At 32.6% G+C, this 17,010-nt stretch overlaps 2 protein-coding genes across 2 annotated transcripts; one reads left to right on the plus strand and one right to left on the minus strand.

The window, feature by feature from the left end:
- The first annotated feature begins 7,104 nt into the window (after positions 1-7,104).
- LOC117919670 lies at positions 7,105-13,349 on the plus strand. The gene is made up of 3 exons (XM_034836890.1): positions 7,105-7,188; positions 9,771-9,896; positions 12,818-13,349. The coding sequence occupies exons 2-3, from the start codon at positions 9,866-9,868 to the stop codon at positions 13,204-13,206; spliced, it is 420 nt and encodes a 139-aa protein (XP_034692781.1). The 5' UTR covers positions 7,105-7,188; positions 9,771-9,865; the 3' UTR covers positions 13,207-13,349.
- A 545-nt stretch (positions 13,350-13,894) lies between these two features.
- Positions 13,895-16,376, minus strand: LOC117919997 (cytokinin dehydrogenase 1-like). The gene is made up of 5 exons (XM_034837332.1): positions 15,573-16,376; positions 15,198-15,325; positions 14,848-15,108; positions 14,486-14,748; positions 13,895-14,402 (listed from the first exon to the last, which is right to left on the minus strand). The coding sequence occupies exons 1-5, from the start codon at positions 16,231-16,233 to the stop codon at positions 14,063-14,065; spliced, it is 1,653 nt and encodes a 550-aa protein (XP_034693223.1). The 5' UTR covers positions 16,234-16,376; the 3' UTR covers positions 13,895-14,062.
- Between the last annotated feature and the right edge of the window lie 634 nt (positions 16,377-17,010).

Below are 17,010 nucleotides of genomic sequence, written 5' to 3' on the forward strand. Positions count from 1 at the left end.
CTCAGCAAGGAAACTGAGGCGGTGCAGACGGTTCTCGACAAACTACGCCGTTCTACTTCTCCATTACTTTTGAAACAAAATTTTATTTTAAAAAACTTAAATACAAAAAATAGTTTTATTAACATTTTTTATATATATATAAAAATACGTAGGATGTAACAAATTTTCATAGATATTCGTATTTTTAATTGTTTCTTGCAATATTTTTTAAAAACACCTAAATTTTATCTAAAAAATAATTTGTGACAAATTCTTAAGAGAAAAATTTACTCAAAAGCTGATGATTTTGATTTCCAAATTTTAATAGATATGTTTTATAAATTATTAACGTGTATATATATATATATTTTATTGAAAGAGTTGTACTACCTTTTATATTGAATTTGAATTGAATATGTAAAGTTAGATGATTAGTCCAAGGAATGCAAGATGCATCAACTTAAATAAATCTAATAACAAAGAAATATCAAGATTTTGAAATGGCACACACGCCCATAACTAATTGGTTGAATTTTTTACACATCAAGTGTGCTGTATGCAGCCATCACCATACATAATAACAAAATATTTAATAGAATTATTAAAGATAACTGCAAGCATGTATCTAGATAATTATTACATAATATATGGTGCCCAATAGATTCCTTGGAAGCCGACTCTTATAGATTGCTATAATAACTCCGAAAACCCTTTTTAGTGTTATTAAGATATCTGGACATTGGAAACTTTACTCGATAGTTTATAATTTGGTTTAAAGAGTGCTATATCTTATCTTTTATGATATTTTATCTCATAGCCTTTCCATACAAGGAAACAAAAATCCTATGATTTAAATTTTAGTTGGGAATTTTAAAGTACTTTAATTTTTAACTAGAAAACCAAACAAACTTTATAAATAAAATAATAATAATTGTTAGAACAACCACTTTGACAATTTTGTTTCAATTATTTTATAACTTAATCAACTTTTTAGATAGTGACTTAATTATCATTGAAAATTCAAGGTTACTATTTGCTTATTTGGGTAAGTCTAAAAATAGTGGAATAAATGCAAATTAGTTTTTTTTTTTTAAGATATGGTTGAATTAAAAGTTATAATTGAGTTAAAATGTCTTAATTAATTCAAAAATAATTTTAAATTAAGGGTTTAAAATTTAAAATTATAAAAATAAAATTTTTAAATCTTCCCTAATCCTTTTAAAACTCTTTAAGTATCTAAATTATTTACAGTAAAATGTGATTTTAAAATTGATTTCAATTTTACTATTTTATACATGTATATATATCTTACCTAAATGTGTTTTTAGGAACACATAAAGAGAAACCCGTCTAAGTTACTTTACTATTTCTAATTTCTCATAAAGAATTCGAAGTGTTAAATCTTGAATTGTTCGAAGACATATATCCCTTCAATGAGGTTGAGGAGTATTCAATTGAAATTTTTGATATTATTGTGTCTTAGACATAGATTAAGTTGTAAACTTTGAAGGGTAAGTAAGGTAAAACAACTAGGTTAACTAAAGGCAAGTTAGTTTTTAGGACTGGATTAAAAGTTCTAATTAAGTTAACATATATTAATTGAGTTAAAATATATTAATTAATTTGGGAAAAATTTTAAATTGCGAATTTAAAAAGAAAAATTTTTTCAAATAAAAAATATAAATTGGAAAGAATTTTTAAATTGAGAATTTAAAAAAAAAATCCAAATAATATAAATAAATTGGAAATAAATTTTAACTTGAGTATTTAAAATTAAGGATTTTTAAAGAAAATTTTTTCAAATCATTTTTAATTTGAAATATGGAATATTTCCAAATCCTTTCAAAATTTTAAGTTTCTAAATTATTTTTAGTAAAATATGATTTTTTTTAATTGATTCCAATTTCATTAGTTTTTTTTTCTTATATATACCCTACCTAAATGTGTTTTTTGAGAACACATTAAGAGAGATTCAATCTAACTTGCCCTGAAGGTTAGGTTGAGTATCTCTTAATGTGTTAGCAAGAAAACACATTTAGGTAAGATATATATAGGAAAAAAAATCTAATGGCATTGTATTACTTGCCTTATTAGCATGAATTGTAATGTTTTGAGTTTTTAACATAGAGAAATATATGAAATCTATAAGATTTGATGTCAATTTTCCTAAGACACCTAGTAATCACTTTTGATGTATAAGATTCCAGACAATTAAATATATTTGTATAGTGGAAAATCAACTAAAGTTACATCGGGTAATTGTAATTGATAAAAAGGAAATCTTCTTAAATTTTGAGTTTTTGGTGAAGATCATCTTTTATATATTTTCCAATAATCAAGATAATATCAAATTAAAGGAGAGTTAAGTTGTGGTGTATGTATATCAATAATGTCGTGTTAAGCAGAAATATGACGATCTTAGAATAAATTGACTAGATATGTTCTTAATTTGACCAAAGCCATAACTTGATTTTTTCTAAGAATTCAATCTCAAGATATAGAACTAGATAGAAAGTTATTTTTTCCTTGAACATCAATACATATGTTTTTATATTGATTATCTTATACTCTAATAGTTATGCATCAAGTTTTTAAACTGATATTGAGATTAACTTTGTTATTTTAATTTGGGATATCATTTTTGTTTCGGTTAAACTATATTATTTGAGTATTCTGCTTGTTTTATTACTTTTTCATTCTAATTTTGCAAACTCTAGGATTTGATCTTACCTGAAGTTGATCTATTGAATTATCACTGTCTTTAACTGCTATCTTTTTGGTATTTTTGCTCCTTTACTTACTATTTAGTGTCTTTACTCCTTAGAGCCTTCTGTCCAAGTTTAGGTGCTCAAGTGCCTATCCCAACGCTCCAACGTTAGTTTCATTACTCAAGCGATGGTGCTCAAGCGCTCTCAGTCCTCAAAAGTTGTATCCAGAACCTATGATTATATATATATATATTCATATATTTCTTGTGTTTTTTCCTGTTTTTCTTACTTTGACCATTTTGTGACAAAAAATGGGAGGATATTAAATGGGATTTCACTTGAGTGGCTTTCTTTATAATTATATAGTCAGCGAGAGAATTTTCATAATTTTAAATTTTTTTAGGATTGCATGATTAGGAGGAGAATTTTCATCTTAGGGAATTTTGTTTTTTTTCCTTACGGTACTGTGTTGCTTCCTCAACAATGTTCAATGCATTAAGTGTAGTTCCTCACAATTTTGTGTTTGCTTCCTTGATTATATTTTATATCACACGATGTTTTACTTTTGGTATTGTTGTTTTTATGTATGCAAGATACAAGATTGGGAGGTACGTACTACAACGTCGCCTTCCATCGAATTTTTTTTAGATGAGTTTACTATATTATGTAAACTTCATTATAAGAGTTTGAGGGGATTTATATAACAGTTTTTTGTTACAAAAATTGCCAATGGAGAAAATTGTCAAGACAATGAATTTACATTGTATGTTGGTAATTTTGTTATTGCTTCAAACTTTTTAGATAATGAGTTCTTCTCTATTGAAAATTCAAGGTTGTTGTTCCGCTAAACTAAAAAGTCATAATAAAGATAATTTAGTTTTTTATAAGGTAAGGTTAAATTAGAAGTTTTAATTAGGTAAGGTTAAATTAGGAGTTTTAATTGGGTTAAAATATATTAATTAATTTGAAAATAATTTTAATTTGAAAAAAGAATTTTAAATTGATAATTTAAAAAGAAATATATTTATAAATAATAAAAATAATTTGGAAATGAATTTTAAACTGAGGATTTAAAATTAAGAATTTTGAAAAGAAATTTTTTTTAAATCTTTTTTAATTTAAAATATGAAATATTTTCAAATCCTTTTAAAACTCTTAAGCTTCTAAATTGTTTTTAATAAAATATATTTTTAAATCGATTCCGATTCCACTAGTTTTTTTTTATGTGTACCTTACCTAAAAGTGTTTTTAAGGAACATATTTAGAGAAACTCAATTTAACTTGTCCTACCGTTCTCAATCTCTCAAGTACAAATCAAAGTGTTGAATTTTGAGTTGTTTGAAAACCTACATTCCTTTAGTGAGATTGAGGAATATTTACTAGAATAATCGAAGATTATTGTATTGCAGATAGACGTGAATTAAGTTGCATGTTCTAGAAAATAAGTGTTCAAAATAAAGTAGTTAAGTGGTTGTGAGTCACTTTATCTCATATAGGAAATTTAGTTTTGAGGTCTTAAATTCTGTGGGTCTTAGTGTGGGTTTTTTCAAGTAAAAATGTTGCATATTTGTTTGGTTTTGGATATTTTGTTTATCCTTTATCTCATAGGCTTAAATTTGATTATAATATTCAAAGTTGATATTGTAATCGTTTTAAATACATTCATTCACCCTTCTAGTTGTTACCTTATTGGACATTAAGTTTTTAATAATAATTAATAAGAAAAAAAAATTATAAGAAAATTTTAAGGAAAAAAAATCAAAGATATAGTTAATAAGAAAATTTTATAATTTTGGTTTTATGAAAGAAACATATATACAAAATTCTAACATTTAATTTTGAAACTAAATCGAAATAATGTTTGAAATTTTAAAAATAAAATAATTAGTGTTGGAAAATTTAAAGATCATGACATAAATAACCAAACAATAAAAGACAAGAAAGATGTCATAATTTGATTAATTAGAGTCCTAAATTGTTAAGTAAAGATTAATACAGGTACAAAAAGGAGAGTAATTGTAATTTTACTTAACATTAAACCAATATTTAGTTAATCTCAATTTTTATGATATAAAAAGAGTTGTGGAAATAAATGGTTTTATTTTAAATATGATTAGTTGACAACTAGTTTAGGTATATAACTACTCTTCAAAGGTTTTGTACTTGCTGTTGAGGCCTCGCGTCCCTGATGATCCACGTAGTTACCAAATGGATGAACGCACGATTTCAACCAATATAGATTCCTGGTTCAGCTGTTCCTGCAAAAGGCGTCCGGACAGGGTGTCCGGACACACCCTCCGATGGTTTTGTCAACCATGGTTAGAGAGAATAATCAGTTGGCCTTTTACTAGGTATTGCAGGCTTACCTTCCTCTTTGTGTGGAGACTCATATATATAGTACCAGAAGCTCTGTTTCCCTCTTTAATGGTAGGGAGATATTTTGACTTGTCATGATGCCACTAGGTGGTGACAGGATCATCATCACCCTATGGACGGTTGACAGAGATCGCGGGAGGCGCTGTGATTGTTAGAGATCGTGGGAAGTGACTTGCCATCACTTCATTCATGTCCTCTCACCCTGCAGGTGGCGGAACGTGGGCCATGACAGGCTGTTGTGATGACGTGCAAGACTTGCCTACTTCTGTCAATGATCCGGATAAACATATCCGGATAAGTTATGTCGGTTGTCCGGATGTGTTGTCGCGGTCGTCCGGATGTGTTATGTTTGTGAGTGCCGTGTGCTTCTCCTTTTAGGAAGTCCGGATAAGAGAAGCGCGCCACGTGTACTCTTGGGGAAATCCGGATGGGGATACTCCGGATAGGGTCGCGTGCCACTTGTCATCAGGGGATGTGTGCCACGTGTCATCAGGGGGATGGGTCCCTACACTTGCTATATCATGAGTCGGGGAATTCAAAATTATAGGGGGATGAAGTTCAAAACTATTCTTAAATATTTTTTAAGTTTTATGAGGGTGTGTTTGAGTGCATTTTGTTACAAAACTCATAAATCATCTTAATGCACATTAATCCTAGTTTTTTTATTTATATCTAATTGGGAAAATAAAATTGTAAATTATGAATTTTCAATCATCTTATAAATCTTGTAAAGCATTGTCAAGTATCAGATCACTTGGAGAGTTAAAGAGTGGAGTATCCTTTAAAAGGATCATTGGATCTGTAATCCAAAATAAGTAATTTGAAGACCTTGAAAATTTTTATTATTGTATCAATCTTTTTAAATTATAATTCAAGAATAAAGTTTGAAAAATTTTCCAGAATGCCTCAAAATAATATAACCTCAAGCTTAAAATTAAGGAGAGAGAAGAGTGAATTTATGTTGGAATTCAAGCTCGTAAAGTTTGGGTCAAAATTATTTTAAAACGAGTTAAAAGTAATTGAAAATACTTTATTACAATGATGTAAGATAAGTTTTTAAGAATTGCTTTTAAAAACTTGGAGAATAAGTTGGATCGATAAACAATTACTTTGCAGGTTATATTTTTTTAAATTATTTTTTATTTTATAATATATTACAAACTATACTACCGAAGTAATTATTTTAATTTATATTGAAACACCGTGGATACATTTTATATTTGTTTTTTTTTAAATATATTATATATAAAACGTACAACCTTTTATACAACAATTATAGACTTTCCTTACGTTTTTAAATACCATGTTAAAATTTATAAAAATTCGAGGTAGTAATTTTTTTTTGATATTACAAATTTTTTTAATCATTCATTTTTTTAATGCAAACTTCTAGGAATTTTTGTATTTTTTATAAAACTTAATGCAACTTTAAAAAAAAAAATTATATATATATATATTCACTACGGAAAAGTGTTTTCTAATATCATTTTGAAAAACAGTTTTTTAGAAGAGTTTTTAAAAACTATTTTACGATTTTTTTTAACAATAAAATTCTATTTAAAAACTTAAAATATTATTTCAAATAGAGCTTTTATGTGTACTATTTTATTCTTCTTATTTGTATGATTAGTTTTTAAAATGATTTAAAAAATAATTAAAGGATGTTATATGAAAATATTATATTTTTTAAATTTAAGAATAAAAAAGATTATTTATTTTTTAATTGTCAAATATATATTTTTGTTTTATTTTTTTGAGGAAAAAACTATTTTAAAAAACAGTGGCCAAACATGCTGCAAGTCATTCTATCCGGGACAGGGTATAAATGGAAACACTGTTAACAAAAGTGTTAAATGTGAAAAAGCCTTAATCAAAATTAGGCTCAGCAAAATGTAATTAAAATTTTTACCGCCTGGGAGTAGAGCAATGGACCAATGCAACATCGCCAGCGTTGCATAAACGCGAAATCATTCGGACACGCGTGTCAAGTAGGGCTCAGGCACACGTGTGTTGCACGTACAACACCGAATAATATACATAAAGAAGAAGCTATCATCACCAGATTCACCACACAGAAAAGGGTGGTAAAATATATACATGAAACGATTCAGCTCCATCGTCTCAGGTACTTTCTATTTTTCCTTTCAAAACCCTAGATTTTTCCGTCTTGTTTGGTTGTTGAGAAAATGGAAGAGGAAAAGAAGGCGAAGTCCGAGGGTTCTTGTTTTGGTTTTAAAAAAGGAGGTAAAAAGTGAACGACCCAACTTAATCAAGTCAATTGCTGGTATTAGGCTATGTTGAGTGGAGAGCGTTGTTATTTATTGTTTCTTCTCCTCTTCCCTCGTTCTTTTTTTCTTGGAGAGCGGACTAATCAAGTGTCCTGTTTTCTCGGCAACCAAACGGAGAAAGAATATTCCTTAATTTTGCTATCGTATGCACTGATGCTGTTGCCATTTTTTTCTTACTATGGAGAGTTTGGTGGTTTATAATATATATATTTAATTTTATGTTAGCAGTGCTACGTTTGTTGAATGGTCCCCGATATTAAACGGGCATTGCTGACATTTGATGACTAATTGAGCAGGAATTTGTGTACAAATTTTATGTCAAATTAGGCTGCATTTGGATGCATGCATTTGCGTTTGAAATTAAAATATGGAATTCAAAATTATTTCATTGACTGTGGGTTATTTTATTTTAATTTATTGGATTTTGGGGTTTAGAATATTTTAATACAATCCTAAGTGTATTGTTATGTGAAGAACTTGGAATTGGATAGGTTTGACAAGAAAGCTATGGTGAACATCAAGACACAATGAACACAAGATGTATTTTGTTTGGCCCTGTGCTAATATCAGGAAAGGAGATGTTAAATTAAACGATCATGAACTAAGATTGCAAAAACTCTCAATCTCGAAACTCTCATTGAGTTGGTGCTTAAGATATGAAGACCTTGCCCCCTGAAAATCATACACAACATAAATTTTTCTTAAACCCACCAAAGATCATACCAAAAATTCCAAATGTAATGCAAAACCTGAAACCTAAAACTCTGTTATGTGAATACAATTGAAACTTATCTGAAGACCTAGAAGATGGCACTCAAAGCATAGAATAAGACTCAAATGTGATAGCGAGTTGGCACTTACTATTCCCACAATGAAACTTCCAAAAGGTAGTTTCTTAGAACAGAAATTCTGTGCAATGGAATCTTAGTAAGTAAGAAACTTGAGAGAGTCTCCCTGCTATCTTCACTTGGATCAAAGTCCTCCAACCCTTTGAGCTTTCTTCTTCATTAGACGAGAATGGATGCCCAAATCCCCAAAACAGCCCTAATCCCTTTCCTTAACTTCTCACATGGTCCTAGTAAAATTATAAAACTGAACCATTGACTGCCACAAGCCAAAACTATTACTTCCAATGAACTGTCCCTCCATTAACATTTTAACATGTTCCTTAACTATACTTTTTGCTAGATAAACAAATATGGAAATAAAAGAAGTGGCTTGTCTTAACCCTGTCAGAGATCTTCTTTCTGTGTCTCTCTAAAATGTTGGCCCTTCACTTGCTGGATATCTGAAATGCATTTCCTCCATTACCTCCTCAGATCATTGTACTTTTCTATTTGAGAGGTAGAGTGGTTTATTATTTGCTTATGTACGTTTATAACATTGTTGCCAAAAGAGTAATGAACTGGCAATAATCCTGTGGAGGCTCATCTGGACTAGCTCTTTGATGCGAAAGATCTTTAGTAAAGCCAGTACTTTCTGAGGGGATCATATTGTTGTACTAAATAATGGAATTCATGTTGTCTAAAGGAATAGGTTGCTTATCTGCTGGAAGCAATTGGTTTGTTGGATGCTAGATCAGTTATGACTCCTGTTAGTAATGAACTGGTAATAATCCTGTGGAGGCTCATCTGAACTAGCTCTTTTTAATGCAAAAGATCTTTAGTAAAGCCAGTACTTTCTGAGGGGATCATATCGTTGTACTAAATAATGGAATTCATGTTGTCTAGAGGAATAGGGTGCTTATCTGCTGGAAGCAATTGGTTTGTTGGATGCTAGACCGGTTATGACTCCTGTTGATCAACTGTTAAGCTTGACATTGAACAAAGTGAACCATATAGACTCAAATTTTATTCCTAAAAACCACAAATAACTTCCAAGATTACAAAAATACAACATCATTGGACACAAGATTTCTAACAGACTCAAACTGCTAAAGTTGATAAATTGCTATGTCATTTTCTTGGGTCCTGGATGCATGACATTGTCTCTAGACATATTTTGGAACTCTATTTTTGGTTCTCAATCTTGTAATGGAAATACCAGTTGCAATAAAGCAAGCATTGTTTATGTTGAATCATGTGTATTGTGGATTTAGATGGAAGGGTTCTTGAAAGTACAATGTCTTTCATTTGTGACATTGCAAGAGAAAAGATAAATAATCACTGATTCTTAATTTTGAAGTAGTGATGACTTTCTTTTATATTTACTGCTTGTAACTAGTGCAGTGGAAATGTCTTCTTGTCACTCATTAATCGCAACCTAATATCATTTTTCTCGCATTGCAAATATTGATGTCGCTTATTTTGTACTTTTGTTTATACTTGCTCACCTTTGAAGTTACTTGTCATTTTACTGGATTTATCTATAACTAGAATATGTTGTACTTTAAATATGAACAGAATTATTGTATTGTTAGGTTTTTCTGGAAGAGTTTTTGGAGGTTCTTATAGCCACAAAGAAATTACAAAGACATTTGGGGTGCTTCCTATCTTAGTCAAGTTTTGATTCATCATGGAGTACAACTCGGGTGAAATTTTGCATGGTACTAACTTTATTTGAATTTACAATTGTTCATTTTGAAGCTCTTTGCCATAGCAATTACTGTTTTTATAGGAGTTCCAGTTTGAAGTGGTTTGGCCCTTTTAAAGTGCTAACTGTCAACATGAACACTCGATTTCTCTTATGAATATGTAGTAAACAGGTTAAATCTGTAGAGGCTGAATGTAAGTGGAGGTCGCTTTTATTGGAATCAAAGATCTTATACAGTGACAGGTTTTCCAATGTAATGCTTGAATGTTGGTTCTCAATGTTGTGAAGAAAGGGACCTATATGCCACTAAAGAGGAAAGTTAGGATATCTGTTTTATTTTGCTTAAAAATTTGAATATTCATAAAAATGTAGTTCTTTGATACTTTTTTTTTTTTTGATAAGTAAAGAAGAGTATTTGAGTATTTGTATTAAAATGAGGTGCTAAAATAGCGGCTTGTGATATATAAAAAAATACGCTCACCCCCCTTATAGATGAAAAAAAAACTGCCCAAAAGGATATACAAGGGACAACCCCTCCCTAAAAAAAAACCCACCCAATCAATGAAATCAATTAACATCGAAGGACCATCTTTTATAAACATGTTAGTCTCCGACCATAATAAGTACACAAAAGAACCTTTTAGCCTTTGGATGGATAGCACGTCGTCTTCAAAGGCAATTTTGTTTTTGGCTTTCCAAATTGTCCAAAAAATGCATAAAGGACCTACTCTCCAAACTTTTTTGTGTTTTTTACCCACAAAAGACCCATTCCAACTCATAAGGATTTCCCTAACCGAAGAAGAAAACACCCATGAAACTCCATAAAGAGTAAAAAAATCTCTTACAAAGCCCTTGTCTTTATATAATGGAGAAGTAAGTGATCTATGGATTCCTCATTTGTTTGACAAAGATAACACCTATTTGCTAAAGCCGAACCCCGTTTTTGGATTTGGTCCAAAGTTAAAGCTTTTCCCCACAAGGCCTCCCAAGCAAAGAAGTTTACTTTTGGGTGCACATAGGAATTTCAAATGATCTTCATTGGGAAATAAACTGAAGAGTCCGGTTTTAAGACTTTGTAGAGAGATTTTACAGAGAATTTGACACTCTTTGTTGTCGTCCACTGCACCCTATCCTCCTCATCCATATTCACTTTCTTCGTACATAGACATAACAAAAGGCTTTCCACCTCATCTACCTCCCAATCATTGAAAGGTCTAGTGAAGCAAGGACTCCAACTCCCCCCACCTTCTGAGACATTCCAAACATCACTCAAGCCTCTTTGGAAACAGTTAAGGCAAATAAAAAGGGGAAAAAATCACACAAGGGTGTATCCCCACACCACTTATCCCTCCAAAAACTCACCCTCTGCCCATTGCCCACCACAAAGGAAATTCTACTACTAACGAGGTGCCAAAGCATTCTAATTGCTTTCCACAACCCTACACCATACCCCTCCCTTACTTCGTAAGAACACTATCCACCTCGTTCCTCTCCATACTTCCTCTTTATTACTTGATTCCAAAAGGCCTCTCTCTTATTTGCAAAGTGTCAACTCCATTTGCCAAGGAGAGCCTTATTAAGAAAAACAAGACTCTTAACTCCCAATCCTCTTTTTCTTTTATCTGAACAAACGGTCGCCCACCTTACCAAATGAGGTTTTCGCTCAAGAGCCCCATCACCCCACAAAAAATTCATTTGAATTTGCTCCAACCTTAATCTGACCAACCTTGGCAAGTGGAGGATAGACATGAAGTAAAAAGGCAAACTCGACAACGTGCTTCGAATCAGATGTAGTTCTTTGATACTAATGCATGGTTATCTTTTTTAATATGAAAATATACTTGTATTACTTCCTAAACTTGGCTCTCAACCTTGTACAACATTTTAATTGGAATGCAAAATACAGATGGAGTCGATTTATGTCTCTATTTTCTTTTTTGGCAATCCTAACATGCCCATCATTTCAAGAATAGATCCTCTTAATCAACAGTAATGAGCTAAATTTTATTTGGAGGTAAGGAAATATGGTTAACCTATGTGTAACCTAAGGTTAGAGGAGTGGCTAAAATTAAAAGATAGGCTGTTCACACTGAATAATTTTGGAATGATGTTGTTACAGATATTGAGTAGCATGAAAAAAGTCAAAATATCTTCATCTACTTATCAAAATTAGTGCTTAGATGTGAACAATTTGTTAATATTAGAAATGACCACCTGAAGGGTTTTAACACCACAACTGCTTGAATATCTATTTGGCATGCAAAAAGAAACTTAATACTTTCTTACTTGATGCTTACATTTTTTACTATGTATGAAATTTTTATAAGATGACTGCAAAGGAGAGTGAACATGGAAATAATATCTCACTATATTTTTTTGGAAAGTAGGTGAAGGCAAAGCATTAAGTCTTCTACATGGGTAGGTGAAAGACATATATTGCAAGGGGCTGCTCTTGTAGTTACATAATATGATTGTAGAAGTTTTTTTAATTTTTTTATTTTAATTTAAAATAGATAAAGATTGGATTGTTCGTGATTTAAATACATTGTAGAAGATCATATTGTTTATCTACAAATCACTTGGATGAATATAAGCATCCAAAGTCATAGTATTCACCTGTTCCTTGGTTTTACCTGGAATGCATTTTATACAAAGATGTTAATAGCTAGTTCTATCCAGGTTTTTAAATTCCACACAAAATTGTCCATTTTCGAAATAAATGAATCAATTTGAAGTAATTGTTCCACTCCCCTAAATAGCTGTATTTCATCATGTAATTGAAATATTTGTCTGATTTAATGACACATTCCTCTATATTCTTCTTCTAAATTGCAGGAGAATAAATTTTAGTGTTTCATTCTTAGTGAAAAATTTTTACTGCTTGTTTTGGCATTTATTCTTCAAATTGAGTGGGCTGCATGTTGAATGGCCCAGATAAGAATGAAAACAACATGAGGAATGAAGTTGCTGAATCTGATTATACCAAGATGAATGTGCAAGGGGAGCAGAATCCAGGTTCTTCAGAGAATGTTTTGCAAGTTAAAATAGTTGATTCTAAAAGTGGAGAAAATATTGTGCAAGGTGGAGCTAATGAAGATATGGATACTTCTGGGGAAGTAAACATGGAGGCCTCCATAACACCTGATGATGTTATAAGGGCTGGAGGATTTGGGGCTAGAGATGACATTAGCAGCTTTCTTCCTGTTGCAAGTGACTCAACTGACTTTGAAGCTTCTCTCCGTGATGCCCGAGACTATGAAGAACCACAGGGTGATATATACAGACCAGGTCTTGGCTGGACAGAGACTACAAAGTCAGGATGATTTCTGTTGTTACCATATATTGAGTTGTTTGGAATTAACTCCGTTGGTATACCTGCTTTTAAAACTTTGAGGTATGTTAATAATATGTCAACATATGGTTTGGGCTTATTTTATCCAGTAGTACCATCTTTCTGTTATGATTATTTGGTGGATAGTCTCACCTCTCTGTTAGTATTATTTGGTATGATTTGGGAGATATAGGCTATGTTTGGTTCTCGGAAAATTTGAGGGAAAATGTGAGGGAAAGAAAATAAAGAAGAAAAGTGGAAGGAAAGAAAAAATGAAAGACAATAAAAATTAGATTTAAAATTAATAAATTATTTTTATATATTTCTTCAAACTCATTTCACTTAATTTCACCCATTATATAAAGATTAAATAATTTTAAAATATATAAATTTCTAACTAATTTTAATTATATTTATTTTATTTTTAAAAAATTTATAGTGAAACTAAACATGAGAAAACCAAAACCATTTCCTTTACATTTATTTTTCTTTCCTTGATACTTTGCGGGAATCAAATATAACCATAGTGTCACATCTTGTCTATGGAATCATTATTTAATTTAGTGTGGCTGTTTTTTTAGTTTATGAATATGACTAGAAATGCCCTGTATGATGCTTATGTTAATAACTCCTTTCTACAACTAAAGCTGCTTCTTGTATATTTGAACTTTTTACCTGAGTTTTTCAAAAGAATGTCATATAGCTCACAGCCCTCTTATTTTATGCTAATAATTGTTGCGGACATGGGACATCCAAGAAACTTTTAAACTAAATTATTATTAATGTACAGTTTCAGGCTTTCTGGCTTTTTCTCCATATGCCTTAAAGGCCTTTTTTGAATTATGTGCTTATGCGAGAATCCTGCTCCATGAGAAGGATGTTGCTTTTTGGAAGATTCTCTGCCCTGGAGCAAGGATTGCTAAGGGGTCATACGTTGATTTCCTCTTTACGAAAACTTCCCATTTAGGGCCAAAGTGGGCTTGCCACTTATCCTGAGTGCTGTAATGGGGCAGATATTGCTTCATCCCCAGACGGGCCCCTTCACAGAAATCAAGTATCCTTTCGTTTTGTGTTAAAATATGCTCTAAGCCATCTGTTCCTGTGGAAGATGGTACTGCAGAGGATAGGAATGCCACTAGGTAGAAAATATCTTCTTGTGGAGTAACCAAAGATGTTCTATTGTTCCACCTGCAATAAGAGAAGGAGCAAAAATCAAGTCAAGGGTATATGTCCAAGAACCTTTGTGGAGAGTAAGTTTAGTAAATAAGTACTTGGATTTGTTAACTGGGTAGATGAGTATAGGACCATTGCCAGTGTCTCTGAGAATGTTCCCAAAGACTTCTTTGGCAAAATCGTGAATTCTGCTTTTGGGAATGAGAAGATTCAACCATGGGTGAGGCACTTCCCATAATCCTTTCGCACGGAGTTTTATCTCAGAGACATGTACTCTATCCAAGAAGTCCACATATGGAACTTCCGATAGGAAAAGTGTGGATGGAATATAACTCAATTCAGACAGCAAGCTCTCGATTACCTGTAATAGGAAATAGAGTTTAGCTAGGACAACTTCATAAATCTGCATATTGTATAGAAGTATCATGATGTCAAGTAGTTTTTTCATGGATGGTCTGACCTGGTTCACAATATGGGTCTCATCTGGGTTAAAGTATTTGGCCATTTCCAGGCAGTAGAGAGTTCTTCCATCTGAATTGAACTGGCTTGCTTGAAGTGGTTCTCCAGGATTGAAGGAAGATCTCCAGGTATTAAGCAGGCCAGTTCTGTTTATTATAACAAATCCTTCAATATAGTCAAACGAATTCTTGAAAGATATCAAGTGTTCTTGGTCCTTGGAAAAAATGGAGAATTCTGAATAGAGCACTCTAATCCATTTCACCTGTCAAAGATGAAAGATTTATGCTGTAAGATGGGCATACCTGGGTACCTGGCATTTCTGTATTTTGAACAATTTCAGAAGCATTTTACCATCTTGGGCGCTGGTTCAAGAGAAATTCTAGCACGGGTGATGATGCCGAACTGTCCCAATCCTCCAAGAACTCCATAAAATAGGTCTGCATTCTGCGTCTCTGAACAGGTAATTATGTCTCCTTTCCCTGCATCCAAAATAATTCTCCTGTTTATATTTTTGGATGTGGTACCGAACATACTTTATAATTGTGTTTTTCTTCTTGGTTTTTGCCATTCCACCAAAATTAGAACAGTAGAATTACCAAAACACCCTCAACCTTTGGGTGTAATGACACGTATTTCTCTTAAATCCTATGCTGGGCTATGGTTTCGGGCAAATTGTACGGTAAATTTGTGTACCAGAGGAAGCACGAAAGATTTGCTTAAATATACCTGTGACAACTTCCAGCTGGTAGACGTTATTGATCTGTGGTCCATGCCGGAATGCTTGCCCACTAATTCCTGCATTTGACAGAGTGCCCCCGACTGTCAGATGAAGATAATCTGTCCAGGATTTGGGTGCAAGGCCGTGTTTAAGAGACTCATGCAGAATATTTATCCACAGCTCCCCGCCAGAAACATCTGCATAAGGCATCTTCCCGGTGTGAACTATCGTTTTGGGTGCCTGAAGTGATTCCATGTTGACGACTACACCTCGATGGGCCTGTGCTTGACCTTGGACAGAGTGACCATGGCCTCTAGCGGCAATGGTTAGTTCTGTTGCTGGACCCATTTCAAATATATGCTTTATTGTGGAGGAAATATCAGAAACTGATTTTGGATGTAGAATTGCCGATGGAAGGTAATGGTGTCTGTTGCCAAAATCATTGGCTGCATGATAAATATTGTCGAAGTTGAAGTGGCCGTCTAGATGGATTGTTTTCAATGAAGAAAGAACATAGGATGAACCCAAGTTGGGCAAACTTGGGTCTGCTAGAGGAAGGTTGGAGCAAAGGTTCATTCTATGAGTGATACTGCTCAAGAACAAAATCATGAAAATTCTGAAGAATATAGTGTTCTTCAATCTAAAGAAGCTATAAGAGAATGAGCCCATAATTTTTTTGAGTTGGGGAGAGAGAGAGAGAGAGAGAGAGAGAGAGAGCGAGAGAGAGTGAAAGGGAGTGCTTGAGCAGCTTCTCTTTTTGTTTTGTGAAGCTAAGCAAAAGAAAAGGTGTAGAAGAGGCCAAGGAGATGAAGGGTAGAGAGGAGGATTTAAAGGAAAGGTTTTGGGCGGCATAGCCACAAATATTCAGTGCTGAGGCTTAAGACCGTCTAAAATTTTCTCTTGCTTGTGTTTTAGGATTTTTTCCCCCCCTTGGCTGTACCTTTTGGGTTCGCTAGTTGATGACAAGTTACAAGAAAGTTAACATCGCACATATCTTATATTACTTTTCTCAAGATAGGACCTCATTTTGACCTTTTCTTCACTGCCTTATTTAGAATATTATTCCTATTCGACGGAAAAGATATCTTGTACATCGTGATCGGCGACGAATTTCTTCAGAAGGCAATGCCTATACGGCTGTCTTTTTTCTACTGGAGATTACTGAGCAGGTAATTAATTTGTGCGCATTCACTGTCTGCCAGTTTGTGTACAATCCTCATCCAGGAGCAATTATCGGGCCGGCCCCTACTGAGTTTAGAGCTGAGTGCGGCTAAGTGAAGAGGGCAGTCAGTTTAATGGGGCCCTCATGACAGGTCATCTTCAGAATGATATGTTTTCTGGGTTTGGGATCCCCTTTATTAAACTACCTTCAATAATTTGAAGGATTTGCCCCATCATAGAGAGAGTTATTAAGAGGGACATGGAATCAGGATTAATAGATTGATT

Source organism: Vitis riparia, chromosome 8 (assembly GCF_004353265.1).
Source record: "Vitis riparia cultivar Riparia Gloire de Montpellier isolate 1030 chromosome 8, EGFV_Vit.rip_1.0, whole genome shotgun sequence".
Lineage (NCBI taxonomy): Eukaryota > Viridiplantae > Streptophyta > Magnoliopsida > Vitales > Vitaceae > Vitis > Vitis riparia.